At 41.8% G+C, this 26,097-nt stretch overlaps 2 protein-coding genes and 5 non-coding genes across 7 annotated transcripts; 6 read left to right on the forward strand and 1 right to left on the reverse strand.

The window, feature by feature from the left end:
* The first annotated feature begins 387 nt into the window (after nt 1–387).
* On the forward strand, nt 388–7,835 carry LOC124006647 (H/ACA ribonucleoprotein complex subunit DKC1-like). Its single transcript, XM_046316693.1, has 15 exons — nt 388–487; nt 1,554–1,615; nt 1,735–1,821; nt 2,175–2,266; nt 3,860–4,044; nt 4,162–4,226; nt 4,608–4,734; nt 4,834–4,964; nt 5,244–5,387; nt 5,498–5,618; nt 5,817–5,935; nt 6,151–6,254; nt 6,603–6,642; nt 6,787–6,939; nt 7,352–7,835. The coding sequence occupies exons 1-15, from the start codon at nt 472–474 to the stop codon at nt 7,409–7,411; spliced, it is 1,506 nt and encodes a 501-aa protein (XP_046172649.1). The 5' UTR covers nt 388–471; the 3' UTR covers nt 7,412–7,835.
* Nucleotides 1,876–2,088, forward strand: LOC124007583. The gene has a single exon (XR_006833963.1). It is a non-coding gene; the product is annotated as a small nucleolar RNA SNORD17 (small nucleolar RNA).
* LOC124007573 lies at nt 2,314–2,393 on the forward strand. Its single transcript, XR_006833954.1, has one exon. It is a non-coding gene; the product is annotated as a small nucleolar RNA SNORD83 (small nucleolar RNA).
* On the forward strand, nt 4,351–4,534 carry LOC124007584. The gene has a single exon (XR_006833964.1). It is a non-coding gene; the product is annotated as a small nucleolar RNA SNORD17 (small nucleolar RNA).
* On the forward strand, nt 5,024–5,156 carry LOC124007578. The gene has a single exon (XR_006833959.1). It is a non-coding gene; the product is annotated as a small nucleolar RNA SNORA36 family (small nucleolar RNA).
* LOC124007572 lies at nt 5,668–5,745 on the forward strand. The gene has a single exon (XR_006833953.1). It is a non-coding gene; the product is annotated as a small nucleolar RNA SNORD83 (small nucleolar RNA).
* A 138-nt stretch (nt 7,836–7,973) lies between the features above and the next one.
* Nucleotides 7,974–25,734, reverse strand: LOC124006648 (55 kDa erythrocyte membrane protein-like). The gene is made up of 12 exons (XM_046316695.1): nt 25,318–25,734; nt 13,012–13,140; nt 12,785–12,863; nt 12,523–12,608; nt 12,309–12,377; nt 10,774–10,970; nt 10,129–10,232; nt 9,910–9,990; nt 9,714–9,794; nt 9,414–9,616; nt 9,159–9,233; nt 7,974–8,979 (listed from the first exon to the last, which is right to left on the reverse strand). Exons 1-12 carry the CDS (start codon nt 25,438–25,440, stop codon nt 8,803–8,805), a joined length of 1,404 nt encoding a protein of 467 aa, XP_046172651.1. The 5' UTR covers nt 25,441–25,734; the 3' UTR covers nt 7,974–8,802.
* Nucleotides 25,735–26,097: the final 363 nt, after the last annotated feature.

Raw genomic sequence — 26,097 nt, forward strand, 5'->3', positions numbered from 1 at the left:
ATCCAGCATTAAAAGGAAGGTACAGAGCCATGTTAACTTGGCAAAATGTTCTCGAACGTTGCAGACCCATGAATAGAGCCGATGTGATTCCTTAGTCTTACATGTCAGAGAGGCATGTTTGATCTACATTGAATTAGGCTATCAGAAGTTGAACGCGCCCCAGATTAGTTATTTGGTCTGATTGTCATGCATAGACCGTGTATATATAAAGGTAGCATGTTAACAGAACATTTATCTTATGTTGTCTCTCGAGCGCATAGCATTACACATACTACCATATTTGTTGAAGCGACGCTCACTGTTCGACCTACTTTTTCTCGTTTGGTTGGATTTGGAATGAACTATCGCGAGGCTTGGTGAGGCGATTAGGGCCTTTTCTTTAAAAGTCATGCGTACTGAACACGTTCCGTGCCATCCGGGATCCCATTGAACACACACGTTGTCTGAAGTCAGTTGCACAGCAGACCGAAGATGGCGGACGTACAAAGTAAGTAACCCTTGCAGAGTCTAACAGTACAATCTTATTTCAACGTAGCCAGCTACAACTGCTGTGGAATTTTAGGTCTTTGTTGTATATGTTTATTTACTAGGAAATTGTGAAATACTACTAGCAGCACTGCACCCAACATTGAGGCATGATCAAACAGGCGGCCACGTTCCCATTAACTTTGCATGACCCATCGTAAACCATGTGGTTATCAGACTAGCTACACTTATAGCAGTATATTAATTGATGTATCTAGTTTAAGTTACATGCGCATACTCCCGGATCATGGTATTGCAATAGTGCTGAATTCTGATGGTAAGATGCCTAGCTAACTTTAACCACTAAGTCGTCATAGGTAACGTAGTTACTAAATACAGTAAGTAATAATACCGTTAGTACACATCTAGGTGGCAAGTAACTAATGACGAAGTTAGCTAACTATCAACAAAGTACACGATGTGGTGTAACAGTCGTGCTCAACGGCAGCCTCGGAACTTTATGCTAGCTAGCGTTACGCCATTTTGTTAATAATCACACGCAACTAAAGGTTTCATCCAGACGCTGAAAGCATGGTGGCCACGTGGTCTGAAACGGTACCGCGAATTCATTCATATTAATTAACAAATAAGTTAACTTGCTTACTTGCAATATCTGAGTTGTGTATATGTGTCGTTATACACGTTTCTGTAACTGCGGACACCGTACATAATTGGGTAAAATTTACCCGTGAAGGCACATTCACACAAAGTACCACGTGCCCGTCGTGTCTGCCACGTGGGAGCGCGTTGCCAAATCTAGGGTTGGTATGCTGGTGAGACGGTTATTAGCTATCTATCAATTAGCCGGGTAAACTCTACTCTCCGATTGGGTTTAGTTGTATTAGTCGTATTTACGGGATGTGCATGGGTATACATCCAACGAAGTGCATACATTATGTACAAGTTTCTTCTCGACAATGCACTTCTGTTGAAAACTTAGGGGAATAATCCAGTATGGAAACGTCAGGGAACAAAACATGTTTGTTGCTGGCAAGTAATATTATCCATTTGTTTTTTTTCCTTTCAAGTGAACTCTGCGAAAAAGCAGAAGAAGAAGAAGGAAAAGACAGTTGCTGTTGATGAAGTTGGGGTAAGTCCTTACAGTAATTGACTGATGCACCAGTTGCTACAAGCTTTGTTCACTGTTAGATTCAAATGGTATAAACGTCTGCGTACATTTTTCCTAAATTCCTAATTTTTGGGATACAGGATATTCAGGAGAGTGGAGATTTCCTCATCAAACCAGAGTCCAGAGTTGCTAGTTTGGACACGTCTCAATGGCCTTTGCTGCTAAAAGTGAGTTTGTCTACTCTTGTCCTGTCGTCTATCTGTAAAAGCAAGATGTTGTTTTTGAAATGATGAACTTGTTTATCCATTCGCTGAGTGCTGCTTGGCCCTGGCCTTGCAGCCCCCTGTGTCTGTTCTTGACTCAGGGGGTTCAGCGGCTTGACTCTATGCTTTTGCCCCAGTGTTCTACTGGGGTTAACGGTGTTGGGGGCAGGTGTGCTGGTGCAATGGTTAAGGGACCGGCCACAACTAAGACGAGCATAAACTCCTGATCACATCCCCTCCATGCAGTTACATTTGGTTATTTGTAAGGTAAATTCTTAATTCTATCATCTCCCCCCTTGACTACTTTCGTCATGCAGAATTTTGACAAACTCAACATCAGGACAGCTCACTACACACCCTTGCCAAACGGCTCCAACCCTCTGAAGAGGAACATTCAGGATTATGTCAGGTAACTTTTGGTCTTTTTTGGCTCAGTCTTGTAAAAACAGATATGGAGCCACATGATGAATGTAAATAGATTGCACTAGCACTATATGCAAAGATGACTCCTTATCTATCACCCTTGACTGATGGCTCCACTAGAGGTCGATTTTAATTACGGCCTATTTCAAGTTATAACGATCGGTAATCGTCTTTTTTGGATGCTGATTACATTGCGGCCCACGAGGAAACTGCAAGTGCATCGTCAAAGGGACCTTGTGGCTGCAAGGAGCCACGGTAAGTTGCTAGCTAGCATTAAACTTATCTTGTTAAAAAAACAATCAATCTTAACATAATCACTAGTTAAATACACATGGTTGATAATATTACTAGGTCAACTAGCTTGTCCTGCGCTGCATATAAAATAACAGGCACCGCATTGATTATCATTGACTGGTGATGATTTAACAAAAGTGCGTTTGCGGAAAAACCACAATCGTTTCACGAATGTACCTAACTATAAACCCCGCGTCTTACTTAACATCAACACACAGAAGTGTATTTTTTTAACCTGTGTTTTTAGTTAAAATAAATTGGTGTTAGCAGGCAATATTAACTAGGGAAATTGCTTGCACTGAGCGCAAGAGAAGTGACAGAGTCTGGGGTATATGCAACAGTTTCGGCCACCTGGCTTGTTGTGAACTGTGTGAAGACCGTAATTAATTTGCCAGAATTTTACATAACATTGAAGGTTGTGCAACGGAACAGCAATATTTAGACTTGGAGTTGCCGGCTGTTCGTAAAAATACGGAACAATTCCGTATTTCACTGAAAGAATAAACATTTTGTTTTCGAAATGATAGTTTACGGATTTGACCATATTAATGAGCAAAGGTTCATATTTCTGTGTTTATTATATTGTAATTAAGTTTATGATTTGATAGAGCGGTCTGACTGAGCGGTGGTTGGCAGCAGCAGGCTCGTAAGCATTCATTCAAACAGCACTTTACTGCGTTTTGCCAGCAGCTCTTAGCAATGCTTGAGGCACAGCGCTGTTTGACTTCAAGCCTATCAATTCCTGAGATTAGACTGGCAATACTATAGTGCCTATAGGAAATTCCAATAGTCAAAGGTATATGAAATACAAGTGGTATAGAGAGAAATAGTCGACGTGTCATAATAACTACAACCTAAAACTTCTTAACTGGGAATATTGAACCACCGGCTTTCATATGCTCATGTTCTGAGCGAGGATCTTAAACGTTAGCTTTTTTAGATGGTACATATTGCACTTATCAAACACGTTTTTTGCATTTTTTAAGCCAAATCAAACATGTTTCATTATTTATTTGAGACTGAGTAGATTTTATTTATGTATTATATTAAGTTGAAATAAGTGTTCATTCAGTATTGTAATTGTCATTATTACAAATATATATACAAATCGGCCAATTATTCGATATCAGCTTTTCTTGGTCCTCCAATGATCGGCATTGGTGCTGAAAAATAATAATCGTCCGATCTCTAGGCTCTACAACTGATTCCCTTTTAAAATATTGAAGCGTTGTCTGATTTAATTTGGCTCCACTCTAAACCCCATCTCGATCCATGTGACTTTCAGGACTGGCTTCATCAACTTGGACAAGCCTGCCAATCCCTCCTCTCATGAGGTGGTGGCCTGGATCCGACGTATCCTGCGAGTGGAGAAGACTGGCCACAGTGGCACCCTGGACCCCAAGGTGACAGGCTGCCTCATTGTGTGTGTGGACAGAGCCACACGACTGGTCAAGTCCCAGCAGAGTGCAGGTGAGATCCTTTGTATGCCCAACCCCTTCCTGCTCTGAATGTTTACTTCCTGATGGTGATGTAAACAAACACATTAAGATTGGCCTCTACTTACTACTCTTCTGCCGTCTGTTTCAGGCAAAGAGTATGTGGGAATTGTTCGGCTGCACAATGCTATTGAGAATGAGCACACACTTGCTAGGGTGAGTTCTCTTGTTAATGCAGTTTTTAGTCTTAGCATGGTTCAGAGTTTGTAATTTAACTGTAAAAGTATGCCAATAAATTGGTGACTGTTTTTTTAATACGTTACTGCCTCTTGACATGGATGTGAGATGATGATCGTGTTTATCCATTCTCTGAGTGCTTGCTAGGGTCCTACTTTCTCTGTGGTGCTCATGCCTGTTTTAGCCACTCTTGCCACCTCAGTGTTCTACTGGGGCAGCTTGTGGTGGAGAAAGGGGTAGGACTGGAGGGCCCTGCAAAACAAAGACGAGTTGACACACCTGATCACACATTAGTAAAGAAATTGGTGTTATACCAGTGTTTTGGGACATTGTTGGTAATCCTGCGCTTTTTTTCTTTAGGGTATTGAAACCCTTACAGGGGCTTTGTTCCAGCGACCACCACTCATCGCAGCTGTTAAGCGGCAGTTGAGAGTTAGGACCGTTTATGAAAGCAAACTCATTGAGTATGACCCAGAGAGGAGATTAGGTGAGGAATCCAATTATTTATTTCCCTATGCGGAGGTTAAAAATCTTTGTCAGTACTGCTGTTTTAGAGATGCTAATCTAACCATATTGGTTGTTGCAGGTATTTTCTGGGTGAGCTGTGAGGCTGGGACCTACATCAGGACCCTGTGTGTCCACCTGGGGCTCCTCCTGGGTGTTGGTGGTCAGATGCAGGAGCTGAGGAGAGTTCGCTCTGGTGTTCTGGGAGAGAGGGTGAGTCTCGTACCTCTTTCATACTCCTTTGGCTGTGTTTTGTCTGGTTACATTGTACGGTCCAAAGTGTTGAGTTCGGTTCTGGGCCTCTCCCCAGTCCTGGTAATTATTCTTTGGCACAGAAATGGCATAGAGTGGCTCTGAATAGAAAGTGGACATGCCAGCCACTTGATTCCACTCTAGCCAACATGTTATGGGAATATTGATACTTAGGGCTATGTTCTGCTTAATGCGTCATGTATTTTGAACTCATTCGATGTTGGAATGTGTTCTCTGTAGGACAATTTGGTGACCATGCACGATGTGCTAGATGCTCAATGGCAGTATGACCACAACAAGGACGAGACGTACCTTCGCAGAGTCATCTACCCACTGGAAAAGCTTCTAATATCTCACAAGCGTCTGGTCATGAAAGACAGTGCAGTGAGTTTTTGTTTTCTGACTCTTAATTGACAGTCACTGTCATTTTCCAAGCGTGACCCTGTGTAGAGGACTGAACAAGTCTTTGAATGAGTTATGATTTTTCTCCCCAGGTGAATGCGATCTGCTATGGCGCAAAGATCATGCTGCCAGGTGTCCTGCGATATGAGGATGGCATTGAGATCAACCAGGATATTGTGGTTATAACGACCAAAGGAGAGGCCATTTGTATAGGTGAGCAATAGAATTATGCTGTTCTGCAATGCAGGTGATTTTTCAAAAGGCCACATGATGATCTTGTAGATGGCATTAGCACTATGTGCAAAGATGACCTATTATCTATCACCCTTGACTGATGGCTTTGAAAAACCACATTTCTCCATATGTATATTTATGTTCCCACCTCAAGTTTGTTTCCTTTCATTTTTCCAGCTACTGCCCTCATGACGACTGCAGTGATCTCCACATGTGACCATGGGGTCGTGGCCAAGATCAAGAGAGTCATCATGGAACGAGACACCTATCCCCGCAAGTGGGGATTAGGCCCAAAGGTAATGTCTCTTGTGCAAACTATTGGTAGTCTACTCATTTACATTTGTCTTTTTAGAAGCTGCTCTTATCCAGAGTGACTTACAGTGGTGAGTGCATACTGGTCCTCCGTGGGACTCAAACTCACGACCCTGGTGTGTGAGCCACATGGGAGTATAACAGTTTATGCTTTTAGTCCTGTATCAGGAAGATTCCAACTCTGATTTGTAATGAACAGGCCAGCCAGAAGAAGATGATGATCCAGAAGGGTCTGCTGGACAAACATGGCAAAGCCAATGGCAGCACTCCATCGAACTGGAAGGAGGGCTACGTAGATTACAGGTGTGAAACCAGTCTGGTAGGGGCCTTGATGGTGCAGTTTGGTATGCATGTTGTGATTCTAGTCAGCAGACAGTTATCCCTTTCTGGTCTGCCCTGTGGTCTCTGAGGGAGTCAGTCTGCAACATCAACTCTCATAGCTCAGCAGAGATCTGGTTATGCATTCTGCCTGGCTGGCAGCTGAGCTGTGTGAACATTCATAGCTACTAATTTCCACTCATGTGTGTTAACTTGCAATTCAAATGTTTGTCAACAGTTGTTTAGTAGTTTGAGCGTGTAGGTGCATTTTGTTAATCTGTCTTAAGGAATGAGTCTAATACAAAGAGTGACATGTTGCCTTCTCCTTTTCAGTGCGTCCAAATCCACGGCTGACGGAAATGGTGAAGCAAAGGTATGCTTATATGAGTTGATACTCTGGCATTGATTGGTTTGATATTGATCAGTATTGGGACACACTCCAAATAAGGTATAGTTTATTCCATGTATGAACTTATGCGCACATTGAGATGGACTAAACATTGTCTCCGTCTTTCAGAGGAAGCGCGAAGACAGTGACAGTGATGCAGCAGCACCCTCGGCTCCTTCCACTCCGTCGGGAGAAGAGAAGAAAGAGAAGAAGAAGAAAAAGAAGGAAAAGAAGCAGAAACTAGAAGCTGATACGGAGCCAGCAGCAGAGACAGACGGAGAGGTGTGTTTCTGCTTCTGGTCTGAATGGACAGCAGTATGACCTTGTGGCTCTGGTCTCTCCCTGTGACATCTTGTGTTTTTCAGCAGTATTTTTCTAATATACATCCAGTTAATGGAGTGCCTTCCTTATGACTTTTGTTTGCACTGGAATGTTTATATATCCCATGCAGAAAGTTATCCCTTTCCAACCTACTTGTTTTCTTCAGAGAGTCAGTCTGCTACATTTTTGCGGGTGTTTTTCTAGCATGCACATTTGGTCATGTTGGTTCCTTACATCTTATACACCTATTTTGTTAGCAAAGTCACTACAGTTACACCCAACATCCTCAAACTGTAGAGGGCGTTTTCACTTAGGACACTTGAATTGCTTTAAACATTAGCCAAAGGAATAACAAATCTCTTCTTATGCACAGGTTGGTGAGAGTGCCAAGAAGAAGAAGAAGAAGAAAAAGAAGGAAGCAGAAGCAGAGTGAAAAGCTTATGAAGCACATGGACAATGAAAAGGACCATAGAATGAGTGCCTGGTGATATTTACCTAACAGATGCAATGGGCGCTGAAGAGGCAGCAGGCATAGCAAGAACCCAGAGTTTTAAACCTTTTATGTTAATCAAGTCTGTCCAGAATGGCCGCGCCTGGATAATCATAAAGGGCTTGGACTAGGTAAGGCTTGTGATCATGTGGTTAATGGTTGCCATCTCAACCGCCACGGTATGACCATATTTTTGTACTCATGGCAGTGACATTTAGTTTTTAAATGTTTTAAGTACTCCCTGTGTTGACAGCAGTATTTGTGTACCTCTACATGCGATCGGTTTTATTTTATATTGTACTGTAAATACAGAAACCAGCTGTGATCATAAATTGTCATTTGAAATGAATGTTATTTTTGTAACTGCCTTAGTGTCATTTTTCTACCTAGTTGCTGGGATCTGAGGCTATTTACTAGTCTAATAAAGGATGGCGTGAATAATTCATGTCATTTCTTATTCCCACCTACCTTTCGCACCAAATGAGTGTGAAACTTCAATCAGTAATATGGGGTGGTGGGGGTTTAATTGTTTGAGAATGCCTTACATCATGACAGGTATATATTTCTGAGTTGAGACCAGTACTGGAGGTTGTTAAAAAAATTCTTCACTTGACAATTGACTTGACAATTTCATGTAGAACATGTCTCCCTGTATTTTAGTACATTACCATGTATATTAATACAGCTACGCAAAATCTCATGACTATTAAACCAGAGTTAAGGATACTGATACACTTGTCAGGTAGTGGCATTGCCTTCACAGTAGTGGTCCACTTTAATTGTTAATAGACTAACAATCCTATCTGCAGTCGTTTGGTACCAATCACTTGGCACCTAAACAGCCTGATTCACTAAGGTTTTACAAACATCTAAATGATCCCCTTGGTTGGGTTCATTGTACTTTCTCTGAAATAAAATATCTATTGCTCTTTTATTTTGCTTCTGTGAAACTTAAGTTACAATTACATAGTGATTAGCTGCTATGCAAAGAATGGTGTATGAGTGACCAGGGTCTGTATTCACAAAGCCCCTCAAGAGTAGGAGTGCTGATCTTTTATTTGATCTTTAACTAGGCAAGTCAGTTAAGAGATTCTTATTTTCAATGGCGTTTTAGGAATAGTGGGTTAACTGCCTTGTTCAGGGGCAGAACAATATTTTTTTAACCTTGTCAGCTCGGGGATTTGATCTTGCAACCTTTCGGTTACTAGTCTGGCCATAATCTTCTCCCATTCTGATCTAAAAGGCAGCTTATCCTAGATCAGCACGCAGAGACACTTTGTGGATATTGGCCCAGGTTTGGTTAAATATATGATGGTTGTTCAGGGGTACACAGGTCAGTAGACCCATGAAACAGGCACCCATTGTGGGGTGGAGGTGGCTTGCTCTATCCCTTCCTCCACTCCTTTCACACTCTCATCAACATCATTGTTAACCAGCTGCACATCAAAGAAGTGGCTGTAGCTGGAGAGGATGGCATCTGACTCCTTCTGGATCAACTGCACCGCTTCTGACTACAAGGAAAGGTACAAGTTATCAGACTACAAAGTCAAACTCCTGAGGGGTTCAGCATCTCATTACAGACTGAAAATGTTGATGCCGTAGTGTGATTGGTTGGAGAGAGCCATATTGTAAATGGTCCTTAACTGAAATCACCTTCATTCCTGGATGTAAGAAATGAGCAGTAGCGTACCTGAGTAGCTGAGTTGGTGGGTGCAATGAAAACCACCAGAGGTGCAAAGTCTGCTGTCCGCAAGAGTTTCAATGTCTGCATAACAAGAAAAGCCAAACCATCTTGTTATTCATCTGACACAGGAAACAAATACCTTGCTCTGCTAACTAACCAATAAACAAGAAGCCAAACCATCTTGTTATTCATCTGACACCTGAAACAAATACCTTGCTCTGCTAACCTTGGGTTTGTGTAAATAGTTATTTCTATGCCTACCTGTGGTTCAACATCCAGCACAGCGATTTTTCCTTGCTCATGGATCTTCTGGATAGTCTCTATTTTGGTTCCAAACATGAACCCCTGGAAGCTGCCATACTCCAACAGCTCATTCTCAGTGATGCACTTGGTCATGGTGTCGTTGGAGATGAAGTAGTACTCCTGCCCGTTCTCCTCGTCCTTACGTGGGGGTCTGGTGGTGTCTGTTGTTTGGATCGAGCCACAGTTAATGGTGGGTTTTGGAAAACCAATTGCTCTCAAACCAGATAGAAGACCATTAGAAGTAAAGGCCTTACTTACGTGGTGATGGGTAGGCAAACTTCCCTGGGTATTTGGTCAGCAACAGGTTTTTGATATGGCTCCTTCCTACACCCGGTGCACCTGCACAGAGAGAGGTTCATCTAACCACTTTTAGTGTGACAATCTCAAATATTGGGTTTAAAATTAGGGTTAAGGCAGGCAGGTCTCGCTTATGATGATCATATATGGGGCTTACCAATAAGCACCAAGGTTTTTCTGCTGAAGGCAGGGAGCCGGACAACCTCTTCATAGGAAATCACGTCCAATTGGTCAAAGACTAACAAGGGAGAAAATCATATAAATTGGTGGTTTAGGGATCTAAAACAATGCCATGCAATGTCAAAAACATTCTACATCTAGTTAGTATAGGTAGTTCTCAAGTTTGTATTGGGTATAAACAAATGGCAAGTCTTACTAGAGCTGTGCTTGGCCAGATACTTGTCTTTGCACTTTTTCTTCTTTCCAAAGGGGCTGCAGGATTGGGTGCCCTCTGTGGCCTTGCTTTTACTTGCCATCCGCCTGGAGCAGAGAGGAGAGACTGGGGGTTACTCACACACGGAATATTTTAGAGCGGGTCTCAACGTAATGTTGAGAGTTAGAGTAATAGAATACACAAGGTGCATTTTCTAATTCTAGTTGTGCATCAGCAGTTTTTCTCTTGTTATGTCAGTCACTGACTCACTCAACAAACTAAATGAGGATTCTAGGGATTTCAGTGCTTAAACATATTAATACAACAGCAGCTAAGATGGGGAGAAGTCTGTCCATAATAAAGCGTCACTCTGCCTTCTTAACAACACTATCAACAAGGCAGGTCCTACAGGCCCTAGTTTCGTCGCACCTGAACTACTGTTTAGTCATGTGGTCACGTGCCACAAAGAGGCACTTAGGAAAATTGCAATTGGCTCAGAACAGGGCAGCACGGCTGGCCCTAGGATATACACAGAGAGCTAACATGAATAATATGCATGTCAATTTCAGTGCTTAAAGCAACGTTCGGGCAATAGCTTTTTTACAGGTAATCAGAGTGGGTGGACTCTCCTACTTGGTGTACCATTACCATTCTTGAAGTTCTGGGGAGGGGATGAGTCCAGCGAAATCGGCGGTAGAGCTGTCCACCCTGCCTTGCCACCAATGCGGGTCCTGCTTGTTAATGATATGAATGATGTCACCCGTTTTGAACTTCAGCCCTGCCTCTTTGCATGGGATGAGGTCATCTTTGGCAGGGTCGTAGTCAACCTGAGCCCTCATGTACATCTGTGGAGGAAGTAACACAGAACTGCTGCACACATAGAGATGGCTGAAATGACACGATGCCTTGTCTGGAAACTGGGAAATCATGTTCGCCATCTGTGCATTGTGGTTGATATAGTTGTTGCAATGAAGTGTAGCACTGCAGTTTCCAGCATATGGTGCAAAATTGTATATTATTCTGAATTAACTCAGGAGATAGTACTGTGGCTCAGATTAAATGTACCTGTCTAAACAGCATCCTAGATGTTAGTGAGTAATATTTATTGATCCTTCCTGTGGTATGCTCTATGATGCAACCCACAGAGGACCTAGCAGCATCCACAGGAGGGATTTGGTCTGTAAAAGTTTATTGTTTTGTATATATTTACAATATAGTTTAGGACATGCTACTAATATATCAATTGCCAAAGGGCATAGAATTAGACTCTCATCACTGACCACACTATTTGTGCAGTTATCATAATGCCTGGACAATGGACATGCTTCTGTTATTATGGATTTGACAAACATGCATGCTACAACACTGTTTTCCAATTAGTTCACATTCATAAATGAAACTCATTTCTCGAAATGTTGAATTATTCTAGGTTGAGAGGCAGATTGATGGGGGAGATATGATTGCATAATGTGACCAGCAGATGGCAGAGTGAAACGCTGAGCACTGCCAACGTGTTTCAGTTCAGTTCGCCAGTCTAACATGACTGCTGATCTGTATATTAGACCATTAGGGGAATCTAATGGTTGCATAGTCATCTGTGTCTTTCATTGTCTTAAGGGTAGGGTTCGCCTGACAAAACTCGATTTAATCCAGAGAATTTGGGAGAAGACATGAATGGAGGTACAGGATGGTACCGTATCAAAGGCGTGGTTACGCTTCAAGCATGGTATCGTAGAGAAAGAACCTTAACACCGCGGAACCATGTTTATTTGTCTTATTACAATGGTGGTAGTGAATAATCCAAGGAATTTGCTGATATGGTCAAAATATAATAGGAACAGTGTGTAGATGACGATATGACACGTGACCAGAGTAGGTTATGAGTCACCAATAGATGACTAAATAAAGTGACTGAAGCCCTCTGTAATGACTGTCAACCCCTTGTCAACTAAAGGGTATACTATTACACTATGTACTATACCTGGTGTATTTCTCTGATGAAATCATTTGGGATATCATGGCAGAACTAGTACAACAACAGAGTGTAACCCTGCTTGAATAGGAACCATTTCTTTGATCGTGCATGCAGTTGAAATGAGATGTCAGGGTGCATAAAAATGAACAAATCAGTCCATTCATAAAGGGGAAAATGTGCAGATCCAATGGGTCATTGATTGGCTTACCTCACACACAGGAGAGCACCTTGGTTGGTTGGGGATGATCTTCATTGTGACTACTCCGTTGGTATCTTTCTGTAATGGAGGATGACGACCATTTTGACTTACACTCCACACTCTCAAAACTAGGATTGTGAGATTACAACATGTCACCCATTCTCTCAGGGGCCGAATGCTCTTCGGTACAGTTTGTGTTAAAACAGAGATGGTAGCGACTTGCCAGGATCTTTTGCAGTTGGTCGACAGATTGGTTGGCCACACTCTTTCCATTGATCTCTGCTATTTCATCCCCTTCGTTTAGATAACCTGGAGATGGACAACAAATGATCAGCACAGTACAGAGGATCAGAATGACCAAAGAGTGTTATCAGGCAAATAACTAATATCTATTTGCTTTACAAGTATGGGAATACTGTTGCTTTTCTAATACAAATTCATTACAATCACTTCAGTGTGTCAGTCAGTGTGGTTGAGTTCTGTACCTTGTCTGTGTATCATGCCCCCATGTAATATTCTGGCCACAGTGCACTTCTGTTTTCCATTCAATTTTAGAGTCACCCCCTAAAGGCAAAAAACACATGACAATCTTTCCTCAAGATGACAGATTGAGTCACTGAGAGATAGAGAGACGAGGGAAATAACGGCGAGAGATCGCCAGAAAGGGACTGAGAGAGAAAAAAAGAGTGGAATTGGCATCTGAATGGTTTACCATGGGCTCTGAGGGATTTTTTTCAAACGCCACCTCACGCATCCTGGTTGGCTCAGTTCCGTTCATGTGACCAGCACTGCCGTTGGTGTATACTTCAGCTCCCGTTGTCTCATAGGCTGGCATAAGCCCCTACGGAAAAACATGTCAACACTTAACATCAATAGGCATAGGAGATGGATTCATTAACATGGCTTACTGGGGTGAAAAACTGGGGTGAAAAACCCACTGTGCACACAACTGGAATGCGGAATGCATTCCTCCTATACAAAATGCCATTTTGGATTATCATCTTGGCAAAATCTCATAATCCGTCCAAAACATCCAAGTTTGGAAGGTTACTATGTGTCAATGGTTGGCCCTATTTCTTTTATAAATTGTGGGGCAGTACAATCATGAAAAATGTTTTTACTACCTCGTGCCAAACACCCAAACAACTCAAAACGATAAATAGTTGCCAGTTGCAGCAGTACAGCTACAATTTGTAAAATGTTGTGGACTAGGAATAAATAAATACATTGTTACAATGAGCTAAACGTCCTGATCATCTGATGTTTCAGAATTAGAACACTGGCATTTCCAGTGGCGTTATTAAAAGCTTTTTTCATCTGCACCCCAACAGCCATGTTTCATTTGCAGTTTCAGCATCTGTTCGAGGTTGAAAATTAACTCCACATTTTCACCAGCTCATTAGGCAGGGACAACCCATGTCCGCTACTCTGGTACACAAAAGGTTGTCATGGCTACGCCTGAGTGAACTCGTGTTTAAGAAGAAAAGTATTGATATGAAAAAACAAATCGCTCGTAAAGTTGAAGACATTTACATTACACCCACAAATAACGACCTTGACTATTTGACCGCTGTCTGGCTGTGAGAACACTGAACGGTGTGTAATGTCGCTCAGAGGAATGTGGCCTTTAATGGTGATCCCTCCACTCCAACCGTTCCATTTCAACCAGGTTTGATTGAATCCAATGCCAAATGCTGAAGTACACCAAAAAGTACACTATGTTAATGACCTTTTTATGACCATGAAATACCACGTCAGCAAATTCAAAACATGGATCCAAATGTACACCATGAGACTCTTTTAGTCCAGATTGGAGTCTTTCCTTTCCTGAATTCCACACAGCAATAATTGAAGTGGGACCTCCTGTGGGATTTGGCCTGTTCTGCTGTCTGGATGTCCCTCCATTACACATGCTTTTATCACATTAACTAAATCCCTTTCACTGCCCCCAGCCACATGGGCATTATCACATTGCTCGCCCTGCCAGTGATGAGTAAAACCACTCACGTGGATGGGATGGCCATCATACTAATCTAGCCCCAGACTGTTCTGTACATGGACCCCAGGGTGACAAAGGTTACTTATCAGCATTATTGTGCAATAATGAAATGAAGTCTCCTATACTCCCTGTAGGAACAAGCTGCCAGCTACGGCGGAAAACGTTTGTTATCTAACATAGATACGTTTGATTATCTTTTCATAGATAACTGCTAGTGTTCCTTTACTGTTAGCGATCTCAGGCTGTATAGGGACATGGAAAGTAATAACATTAGTTCAGAGAAATCACAAGGTGACTTCGTCAACCATGCAAACAGAAACAACTTTTCTTTTTAGATAGGTTAAGAATGTGTTCAATGTGTTTGACCACACAATGCTGACACAAATGAATTCTCAGTGACTCTGACAGCTTTGTTTTCACAGTTATCCACTCACATAAAAATAATTAATCCTATAAGAAGGGGGAATCTGTCATAGTTTTTTAAATCAATACGCCAGTAGTTTTGTCTAGTCTAGTCAGATCCACTGGCTAAAGGAACGGGAGGTGGCGATGATGTCTTTGAGAGAAAACTACAAGGCCATAAAAATGATTAACAACTCCAATGGCAATGACCTGTTACTTCCATCATCATACTTTCACAAAGGCATTTCCTTTATCTTATTTGTTTTAGTCTCTCCTTGTTCCTTGTAACTGAATGTACCCTCTCTCACATTGGACCCTCTCTCACTATATATACCATCTCTCACTATGTACCCTCTCTCACATTGGACCCTCTCTCACTATATATACCATCTCTCACTATGTAGCCTCTCTCACATTGGACCCTCTCTCACTATATATACCATCTCTCACTATGTACCCTCTCTCACATTGGACCCTCTCTCACTATATATACCATCTCTCACAATGTACCCTCTCGCACTACGTACCCTCTCTCACTATGTACCCTCTTTCACTATGGACTGTATTTCACGATGTACCATCTCTCACCACGTACCATCTCTCACTATGTACACTCTCTCACTACGTACCCTCTCTCAATATGTACCCTCTCTCACTATGTACCCTCTCTCACTATGTACATTATCTCACTGTGTACGCTCTCACTATGCACCCTCTCTCACAATTGACCTCCTCTCACTATGTACCATATCTCAATATGTACCATGTCTCAATATGTACCCTCTCTCACTATGTACCCTCTCTCACTATGGACCCTCTCTCACTTTGGACCCTCTCTCACTATGGGCCCCCACTCAATATGGGCCCTCACTCACCATGTACCCTCTCTCGGTATGTACCCTCTCTCACTATGTACCCTCTCTCACGATGTACCCTCTCTCACTATGTACATTCTCTCACTGTGTACCCCCCTTCTCTATGTACCCTCTATCACTATGTACCTTCTCGCACTATGTACCCGTTCTCACTACGAACCCTCTCTCACTATGTACCTTCTCACACTATGGACCCTCTCTCACTACGAACCCTCTCTCACTATGTACCCTCTCTCATTATGTACCCTCTCTCACTTGGGACCCTGTCTCACTATGAACACTCTCTCACTATGTACCTTCCCACACTATGTACCCTCTCTCACTTTGGAACTTCTCTCACTGTGTACCCTCTCGCACTATGGGCCCTCTTTCACTATTTGTACCCTCTCTCGCTATGTACCCACTCTCACTACGGACCCGCTCTCACTGTGTACCTTCTCGCCCTTTGTACCCTCTCTCACTTTGGAAACTCTCACTGTGTACCCTCTCTCACTATGTACCCTCTCTCACTATGAACCACCTCTCTCACTATGTACCCTCTCTCACTATGGGACCTCTCTTACTATCTAGCCTCTCTCACTATGGGCCCTCACTCAATATGTACCCTCTTGTACTATGTACCCTCTCTCACTATGGGACCTCTCTTACTATGTACCCTCTTTTACTATGTACCCTCTCTCACTTTGGACCCTCCCTCACTAAGTACTCACTATTTACCATTTCCCCCTATGTACCCTCTCTCACTACAGATCCTCTCTCACTATGGACCATCTCTCAATATGTACCCTCTTTTACTATGTACCCTCTCTCACTATGTACCCTCTCCCACTATGTACCTTCTCTCACTATGTACCTTCTCTCACTATGTACCTTCTCTCACTATGTACCCTCTCTCACTTTGGACCCTCTCTCACTATGTACCCTCTCTCACTTTGGACCCTCCCTCACTAAGTACCCTCTCTCACTTTGGAACCTCTCTCACTATGAACCGTCTCTCACTATGTACCAGAGGTCGACCGATTATGATTTTTCAACGCCGATACCGATTATTGGAGGACCAAAAAAGCCAGTGCCGATTAATCGGCCGATTTTTAAAAATATATTTGTAATAATGACAATTACAACAATACTGAATGAACACTTATTTTAACTTAATATAATACATCAATAAAATAAATTTTGCCTCAACTAAATAATGAAACATGTTCAATTTGGTTTAAATAATGCAAAAACAAAGTGTTGGAGAAGAAAGTAAAAGTGCAATATGTGCTATGTAAGAAAGCTAACGTTTCAGTTCCTTGCTCAGAACATGAGAACATATGAAAGCGGGTGGTTCCTCTTAACATGAGTCATGCAGAGTCAGGATTCCCCCTCCTCTTCCCTTCACCGTTTGTCTGAGAGGGAACAGAACAAGGTCTCACACACACACGCGCGCACACACACGCGCGCGCACACACACACACACACACACACACACACACACACACACACACACACACACACACACACACACACACACACACACACACACACACACACACACACACACACACACACACACACACACACACACACACACACACACACACACACACACACACTTTAACACCATGTGGACTAGCCTGCAGTGTTCAAGGAAAGCTTAGAGGTGTCTTATGGTCAATGTAAGTAAACATGTTGTTTACTTTGCAACATAATATAGATATTTACAGGACACCAGTAATAGGAGAGTAGAAACAGTCCCTGTCATCAATGTAATAGAGCTCTCTCTGTACTGCATCCCTCAATAAACTCTGATGAAAAGACATCCCCACACAAGGGCATAGAATGCAGTAAAGAGTGCATAGAGCGCAGTATGCTGCTTATCCACTAAGACGGACCAGTCCTGTAGGAGACACCTGGGGCTTAACAGTTTCACCATCATACAGACAAACAGGTTGAAGCCTTGAACATTCATTACATTACTCATATTGTTCAGCAGACAGAACTGAGTCATACAGAAACAGGGAGGGCTCACTCAGCCTCCAATAAATCCTCCTGCAAAGTGCTGACCCTGGTTGGACTGAGAGGGAAGTCACATGTCTAAAGGAAACCGTCAGACTTTGGTCTAAAGGTCAACTGGTATCATCTGGATAATTAATATATGTAATAGCAGAAAACAGCCGAGAATAGCAGGAGAACACACAGCACTGTAATTTATTGAATAAGCTGAACTTACAAAGTTGCAAAAATATTTTATTTTCCAATGTTGTGTTAATGATGACCAAGGCACACATGGTTCCCACTTTTACCTCTCATAGTCAATGAACTGTCTGTCCACTAGTCTTGGATTTTAAGATCACCTTTGTATAATTGACAAGCTCCAGTTTTCCTGAAGCGTTTTTTGGAACTTCTGAAGTGAGGACCAAGTTTAAAAAATGTTTTTTTTTAATAAGATCCCATTTCCATAGTTACAAACAAGAATCAAAAAGGTGTGCGTCTAAAGTGAGACATAAAAGGAGAGCTTACAACCTTTCAATACCCAATAAAGTTTGAAAAATAATTTACCAAGTGAGCTATCAAAACAGTCCAGTTAAAGCTAAAGTATCTTCTTTTATTTTAACATAATAAATGACTGGCACCATATCCCGGTGACAAGGCCAAACAGTGCCTCATGCCAAAAGTGTCCTGTTACTACCTAATGTGAAATATGGAATTCGTTATGCTGTTACAGTGAAATTAGGCAGGCACCCACTGTAGGTATTGGCAGTTTAACAGTAAACACATTGCGTAGTCCTCCTCGTGCAGGTATCAAAGTTTGAATATAGCATTATTCAAATATTACAGCTACTCATTGTATTATCCCTCCTAATGTTGGAGACTAAGTATTCTCAATAACCCCCTTTATCTCATATTGCTGAACTAGTCAAGGAGTCAGGAATGCAACTTAGTTTGATACGCTATCTGAAAAAACAGTTACAGGCTCCAACGTGCCAGGGTGTATTCAACTGGGCAGTTCCTTGGCACTCACAGTCTCCCAGAAGAAAAACACTCTGTCGTTCTGTGGCTTCCTACTTCCACTGCACTGAGCCGTGTCAGAGGGGAGGGGGGTCACGTGATCTCTGAGTCAAAGAAAAACAAGCTGTCTTGAATCCTTTTTTTTTTTTTTGTACAAGTGAGTCATTGGTGCTGACCCCTGATCTCATTGTGTGAACAGAGGCCTCTGGGAGTTGTAGTCGTGCACCAGTGACCGACGCAAAGTATGTACGGATCAATGTAAGTAAACATGTTCACAAATGAAGATAGTTCACTCAGGCCATTTACCATTGAAAAAAATGGTCTGTTCCGGTATACTTAACTGGGTGTGTCTCCCATAGACACCAATGCAATAGCAGCTAGGTCTGGTCTACTAAGTTCATCGACTTTAATTGAACCAGAAAAAAAAACAGAGAAAAGAAAACAGTGAGTGGGGTTTCTCGCTTCCTCTTCCATCTCTGAAGGAAGCTTGGTTATTGAAAGGGAAAAGGAAAAAGTGGAAAAAGTGGGGGAGGGGTATAAAAAAACAACAGGGCCATGTTTTTTTTACAAGACAGCTATAAGGCTCACTGTTGTGTGTTCTTTCATTTGTCTGTGGTTCCCATAATCTAATCCAGTGTTGAAGATGGCTGTGAATACACCATTTGTCTGTGGTTCCCATAATCTAATCCAGTGTTGAAGATGTCTGTGAATACACCATTTGTCTGGGGTTCCCATAATCTAATCCAGTGTTGAAGATGGCTGTGAATACACCATTTGTCTGTGGTTCCCATAATCTAATCCAGTGTTGAAGATGGCTGTGAATACACCATTTGTCTGTGGTTCCCATAATCTAATCCAGTGTTGAAGATGGCTGTGAATACACCATTTGTCTGTGGTTCCCATAATCTAATCCAGTGTTGAAGATGGCTGTGAATACACCATTTGTCTGTGGTTCCCATAATCTAATCCAGTGTTGAAGATGGCTGTGAATACACCATTTGTCTGTGGTTCCCATAATCTAATCCAGTGTTGAAGATGGCTGTGAATACACCATTTGTCTGTGGTTCCCATAATCTAATCCAGTGTTGAAGATGGCTGTGAATACACCATTTGAAAGAATAAGTGTTCCAGTGAAACAGCAACAGCACAATACTGCTAGACAAATAGTTTAAGGTGGAAACTGGATCTAATGTCTCTGTAATCATGTTTGAGGGATAACAAGGCCAGCAAAGTTTGATATGAAATCAGAGAGCTACATTGTTCATGGGGTCATGTTTTTTGTTTAAATGAGGGGATGTAACACAAGCACATTCACAATGTTCTAGTGTCTGTCTGTTTAATCCAATGAGTCCCACTGTAATGCCTGCACGTTTTGGACTTCTAACTTGTTGTACCATTGGATTTGTCTATTTCTTCTGCATCTGTAGATACCAAACATTTGTCTGTGTGATTACGGGGGCTGAGCTAGAGTGGTGTTTGTGAAACAAGGATGGATCCCGAAGGGGCCCGTACTTTGTACAAAAAGTCTGTAGAGTCCCGAATGGTTTGAGCTACGAACTATTAAAAGCTACTGTCACTATGAAAAACTGAGGCTGACGAACCTGCACCTGTTCTGCTCTATGATGCTCACAAGCTACACAAGAGTCGTTAGAAAGTACGGGGTTCTTCTATAGAAGATCATAGGAAGTCCCAGGAAATAGTGTCTCTAATTTTGCAATAAGCTCACATAGTTGCTGTCACAAACTCCAAACAGTTGTCACTAACTAGTTGGATATTCATTTCCCATTGAGCAAACAATTTATATACTTACAGCATTCATATAAATTCATTTTTATCAGGTTTTTGCTTTGGCAGACCTATTTTTGATTGATTTACATTTGTCAATGATACTCATGACTGCAACTGTTTATGTCAAATTGTTTTGTGTTCTACTTGCAGCCAAAAGGACTTCATTGGCATGTAGCCTCGAGGCTAGCACGTTGGGCCAGTAACTGAAAGGTTGCTGGTTTGAATACCGGAGCCAACAAGGTGATAAATCTGTTGCTGTGCCCTTGAGCACGGCACTTAATCCTAATTGTTGTACAATGGCGACCCTGGCCGTGACCCCACTCTCTGCGGGTGTCTCAGGGGGAGTTGGGATATGGAAAAAACACATATCCATTACACACTTGTCTATAACAGGACAAATATAAGCACCTCCAAAGGGATTATTAAATATAAGGGCTGGACATGCAGATAAATGAAAGTCAGATAAATGAAAAGACCATTTTTGCTGGGGTCTCTGGACTGATAGGGTTAAACTGCACCAATGACACAGGGGTTTAGGATGGGAGACATTGTGTGTTAGGCAGACGTGGCTATGTGTCTATTTATAGAAAGCTGCAGTTCTTTAGCCTGGATGATTAGGCTAGTCTCTAGTGAAACATGACTCAGTGTGTGGCAGGCAGGAGCAGGCAGAGTCTGCACACGGCAGGCGGGTAACACACACAGGAAGCCTTACAAACATACTGCACTCTAATCGATCTGGCGAGAGTCGCTTTTCAGTTCAGCTACAGACGCAAAATACACACTTGCAGTCCAAGGCAAGCATCACAAAGATGGAAAAGTAAAGTCAATGTTGGACACACACACAGACATGCAAACAACGAGACACCAGCACTCATCTCTACGATATTCCAGATTTCACAATAGATGCAGATTTCACATTTCAGCTTCTCGTTGAGGTACACTTTAACATGAGGCTCTGCACTAGGTTATTACCCATGATGTCAGGGAAAGAGTCCATGCAAGGCTTCCCTTCTCAGCACTCAGCGTTTCACAATGTTGACGTTGCTACTTCAATGTCACTTTCAGACATACTTTGTTTAACGTATCAATCAGAGGACATGTTTTCCTTTTTGGAAGTATCATGACTTCTTTCGAACTTGATTGGCTGACTTTCTCCCTCCCTCGTTTGCTCCTCCTTCACTGATCAAGCAGAGTGAGCCACTGGAACCTATGTTATAGAGACGTTGAAACACGGGTCAATTCCCGTTTCACACTGCATATTTAAATATTGTATCCCCGACTTAGATCATCAGAATATTTCTACTACTGTACATTGCATTTGAATTACACTGTTTATACACACAGTATATTTATTCATACACTGGATTCTCGACATTGCTTACTCTAATACGTCTACTGCTGTCCATATCATTATTAGTTGATCTTGTATCAATTCTCAAATCAAATCAAATCAAAGTTTATTTGTCACGTGTGCCGAATTCAACAAGTGTAGACCTTACAGTGAAATGCTTACTTACAGGCTCTAACCAATGGTGCGAAAAAAGAAAAAAAAAGGTATGCGTGTGTGTGTGTGTGTGTGTGTGTGTGTGTGTGTGTGTGTGTGTGTGTGTGTGTGTGTGTGTGTGTGTGTGTGTGTGTGTGTGTGTGTGTGTGTGTGTGTGTGTGTGTGTGTGTGTGTGTGTGTGTGTGTGTGTGGGTAAGTAAAGAAATAACACAACAGTAAAAAGACATTTGAAAAAAGTGTAGCAAGGCTATATACAGACACCTGTGCTCATACATATAGATTGAATTTGCTTACTCCTACAGTGGCTTGTTAATCTGATTTATCCCATCGTTCTTGATTTCTTGTATTTTTTTCTGTCCATTGCATTTGAATTGGTTGACATTTTATTGCATTGTTAGGAGCTAGTAACATAAGCATTTCGCTACAACACCTGCTAAACTGTGTATGCGGACAATAAACGTCCATTTTAAAATGTTTTTATTGAACCTTTATTTAACTAGGCAAGTCAGTTAAGAACAAATTCTTATTTTACAATGATGGCCTACCCCTCCAAACCCGGACGACACTGGGCCAATTTTGCCCCGCCCAATCACGGACAGTTGTGATACTGCCTGGGATCGAACCAAGGCTCGAACCAGGGTCTGTAGTGACGCCTCTAGCACTGAGATTCAGTGCCTTAGACCGCTGCACCACTCAGTAGCCTAAAATAGAGTGGTGACCCATTCCTCAAGTAAATCCCATCAAACTCCAGACAGTAGGGGCCCTACAGGGCACGAGAGTTTGCGAATATGGGTGATTGTTAATAGGACAACTGATGGCTACAACCATCAAACTAGTAGTAGCACATTCATGGGGTGCACATTAATGTAATACATGTATCCTTATATTGATCAGTATTGCATCAATTCAGGCAATTTATCGCGATATGGATTTTTGTCCCTATCGTCCAGCTCTACCATGCACCCTAACCCTAATCCTCTGACCCTGACCAGGCCTATTGTCCAATCATCACATGACAAAAAATCCCCCTTTGAGACAGACAAAGGAGAAGAGGGGTTTGTTCGTTAACCTCCTGCCTGCGTTGAATAGGTACACCTGGCTCTGCATTTCACTCAAGCAAGCAAACAAAGACAAGGATTTGAGAATGTCAACCTGATCTAGGGGACTGAGGGGATTAACAATCTGCCTGGCTAATCTACTACAGTAGTGCCTCATCAAGAGGCTGATAACATTAAGTCCTCACCTTTGGGGTCAAAGGTCCATGGTGAATTGTGTGGTTGGAATGGGATCATACTACTGCTGTAAGACCCTTAAAAGACACGTGGAAGTCTATCACAAATAATTAAGAAGACAGATGAAAATCCATATTAAAACATCCAGAGCAGGTGTCTCAGTTTGGAAAACATCCCTTGATGTAATTGCAGCTTATTATAGGAGCGTAACACATTGTTGAATTGAGATGCTGTACATGGTCAACATATGTACATGTCTAAACAAGTGGAAAGAAGTGTTAAAAACAGTAGTAGGCCTATACTGTCTATGAGTACCAATGTCAGTCCCCTCTTCTAAAGGATACAACTATCCATTATGTAGACATCACATGTATCTTCTCTATTTTATTTTATTTTATTTCACCTTTATTTAACCAGGTAGGCAAGTTGAGAACAAGTTCTCATTTACAATTGCTGTGAAACAGTTAACCTGTTTCCTCTATGTGCCTGGTGTGTGGTTTCTGTTCCTTGTTAGAGAAATAGCAGAACTGAATCTTACTTATTATGACTTGTCTGGTGCAAATTAAGATGGGATTTGACAAGCACTGAATTTTTCATGATGCAGTAATGTCTTGGGAGTGACCTAGACTGAAACTTTGAACATGTGCATGACATAGGTGAAATTGCCACATAGGTGAAATTGCCACAAATTGCCACATGTCCCGCCCCAATATTCAGGTCAAGTTGACGGTTCAGTGATGTGTAATTCTGGTAATGCGCACCGCGACCGACGTAGTTAGTTTGCTAGCTAAACTAGCCACTTGTAGCTAGCCATTAACTCCTCCAGTATGTGTTGACGTCATTTCATAGCATTTGTTTTTGGATGGAAGCTGTAGAGATCGATAAGATCTGTAGCCAAATATCTTATTCATCACCTTTTTTTGTTGTTGCATTAAATTACCTGGTATGAAGGCGCATTTGTCAGTTATATGACTGTACGTTTGTTTATGTGTAACTATGTGTTGTTGTTTTTGTGGCACTGCTTTGCTTTATCTTGGCCAGGTCGCAGTTGTAAATGAGAACTTGTTCTCAACTGGCCTACCTGGTTAAATTAAGGTGAAATAAAAAATGTATTAAAAAAATATAGTCTAAAGCTGTTACTCTTGCGTTTTTGCCCAAAGTCGACCTATAAAGTACCTGTCCAGTGTTTCCAGATTTTTATGAAATATGCCTATAATTAATTACAGTTTTCCTTAAAAAAAAGGTAAATAATTATGTTAAAAGCAACTTTTCTGTTATGGAATGGAGTGGGTGTACTCCAACACCAGAATGGTGTGGGTTTATACCGGCCATTCAAAATATTAATGCGAGTAGACCGCTGACTGGCCAGCTCCACTTCCTCAGGAGAATGACGCCATCCTCTATGAGGAAATAACAAGCATTTTTTAAATGGTGTGCTTGGGATGGGTTTATTTAAGTGTTTTTTTTCTACAACTTATGCTTTGGCCACAAATATGAATATAGGATGGGTCATTATTTGGGTATGAGTTAACAAGATATTCACCGGACAGTTACTTTAAAACCGCAAAATGTTATCTTAGCTTCATGGCCAAATTTGTAGAGTAGCAGGACATTTGCTTTAAATATGCAAAATGTTCTCTCATCCTCATGGCGAAATGTGTAGAACAGCATGAGATGAGCAATAAAACTGCACATTTTTCTCTCTGCTCCATGGCAAAATGTGTTGAAATGCAAGACGTTAGCTTTTTTCCTAACAACATTATTTGAGAATGAGTTAACAGAATATTCACTGAACAGTTACTTAAAAAACGCCAAATGTTCTCTCAGCCTCATGCCAAAATGTGTAGAGTAGCAGGGAATTAGCTTTGAAGCTGCAAAATGTTCTCTCATCCTCATGGCAAAATGTGAAGAAAAGCATTAAACCTATATTTAATCATGTATATGAAAAACACAAAAAGCACATGAACACCAAGATGATCGTCTTAAACCGAGTTGTATCAGCGCTGACCTGCGCATCCTCTTACCCCCCCTGCGTCTTGAACTGATGCAATGAAGTTGATGGACATATCTGTCTTGCTTTACAACATCACCAAGGAATGAATGTAGGCTACATACAGCCTTCCATATAGGCGTATAGGCCTACTGCTGATTTGATTAAGACATTTTATATAATTATATTTTTATGGCAATGGTATGAATTTATTGTAGATAAACCGCTTACCTTTTCCGGCTTTGGTTTATTTTGGAGGAGCTGCTCCAGGTACAGGTCGGAGAGGGCTGTTCGAGCGCTGTTGACCCGCTCAAGTATGACAGCAGGTTCGTTTTTATTGGATTTTAAAGTCATCTTTACCGGTTAGCAAAAAAATAAAAGTGAACGTGAAGCGCCCTTGTTCAAGGTCCGCAATAGGCTGGTCCTGGGTGTAGCTGGGCCAGGGGAAATGAGTGATAACGAACCCTGGCGGTCTGATCAATTGCTGTTCTAGTTTAAAGTCCGTGGTTTTGATCAATACGGAGGTAGCTATATTGCATTATAGGCTGCAAGGACACAGCTGACAAAGCAAGAAAACATTCCGGTGCTAAAGAAGGCTGGCTCAATGCAGTTTCCTCAGTGGTAGAGCTCTTACGTGCTGCTGAGGGCAGAGGCGAATACGCTACGAGAGGCTACCTTCATGCATAAAGGCGGTATTACAGCGTCATTTGTTTTTTACATCGGACTGCTATATGAAACACCTGGGAAATGTCGAACACCAGTAAAGACCACTTCAGCCGAGTGGATACCCCGCAGAAATGGTGTTTTCTTCTAATCTCGGCGCAGTGTCTGCAGACACCATAGCAGACAGCCAGTCACATACACTGAACAACTGTACAAGTGCGCCAATGTTGCAAGGCAAAAAACTGAAACCAATAATGCTCATGAAAGAAAGTTTAAGGTAAATAACAGTCAAAATCATGTTTTTCATGAAATTAGAAGATATTTGGATTAAACCAGATCAAAGTATGA

The sequence above is a fragment of the Oncorhynchus gorbuscha genome, linkage group LG20 (genome assembly GCF_021184085.1).
Source record: "Oncorhynchus gorbuscha isolate QuinsamMale2020 ecotype Even-year linkage group LG20, OgorEven_v1.0, whole genome shotgun sequence".
Lineage (NCBI taxonomy): Eukaryota > Metazoa > Chordata > Actinopteri > Salmoniformes > Salmonidae > Oncorhynchus > Oncorhynchus gorbuscha.

Excerpts from the sequence above, each read along its gene's own strand:
- LOC124006647 (XM_046316693.1), top strand. Across the intron at positions 1,822-2,174 it reads AATGGCCTTTGCTGCTAAAA|AATTTTGACAAACTCAACAT; the intron begins GTGAGTTTGTCT and ends TTCGTCATGCAG. Across the intron at positions 6,940-7,351 it reads CAGCAGAGACAGACGGAGAG|GTTGGTGAGAGTGCCAAGAA; the intron begins GTGTGTTTCTGC and ends TCTTATGCACAG.
- LOC124006648 (XM_046316695.1), bottom strand. The coding sequence starts at position 25,440 with ATGACTTTAAAATCCAATAAAAACGAACCTGCTGTCATACTTGAGCGG. Across the intron at positions 9,991-10,128 it reads TCTGGCCAAGCACAGCTCTA|TCTTTGACCAATTGGACGTG; the intron begins GTAAGACTTGCC and ends CTCCCTTGTTAG. Across the intron at positions 8,980-9,158 it reads CCACCAACTCAGCTACTCAG|TCAGAAGCGGTGCAGTTGAT; the intron begins GTACGCTACTGC and ends CTTTCCTTGTAG.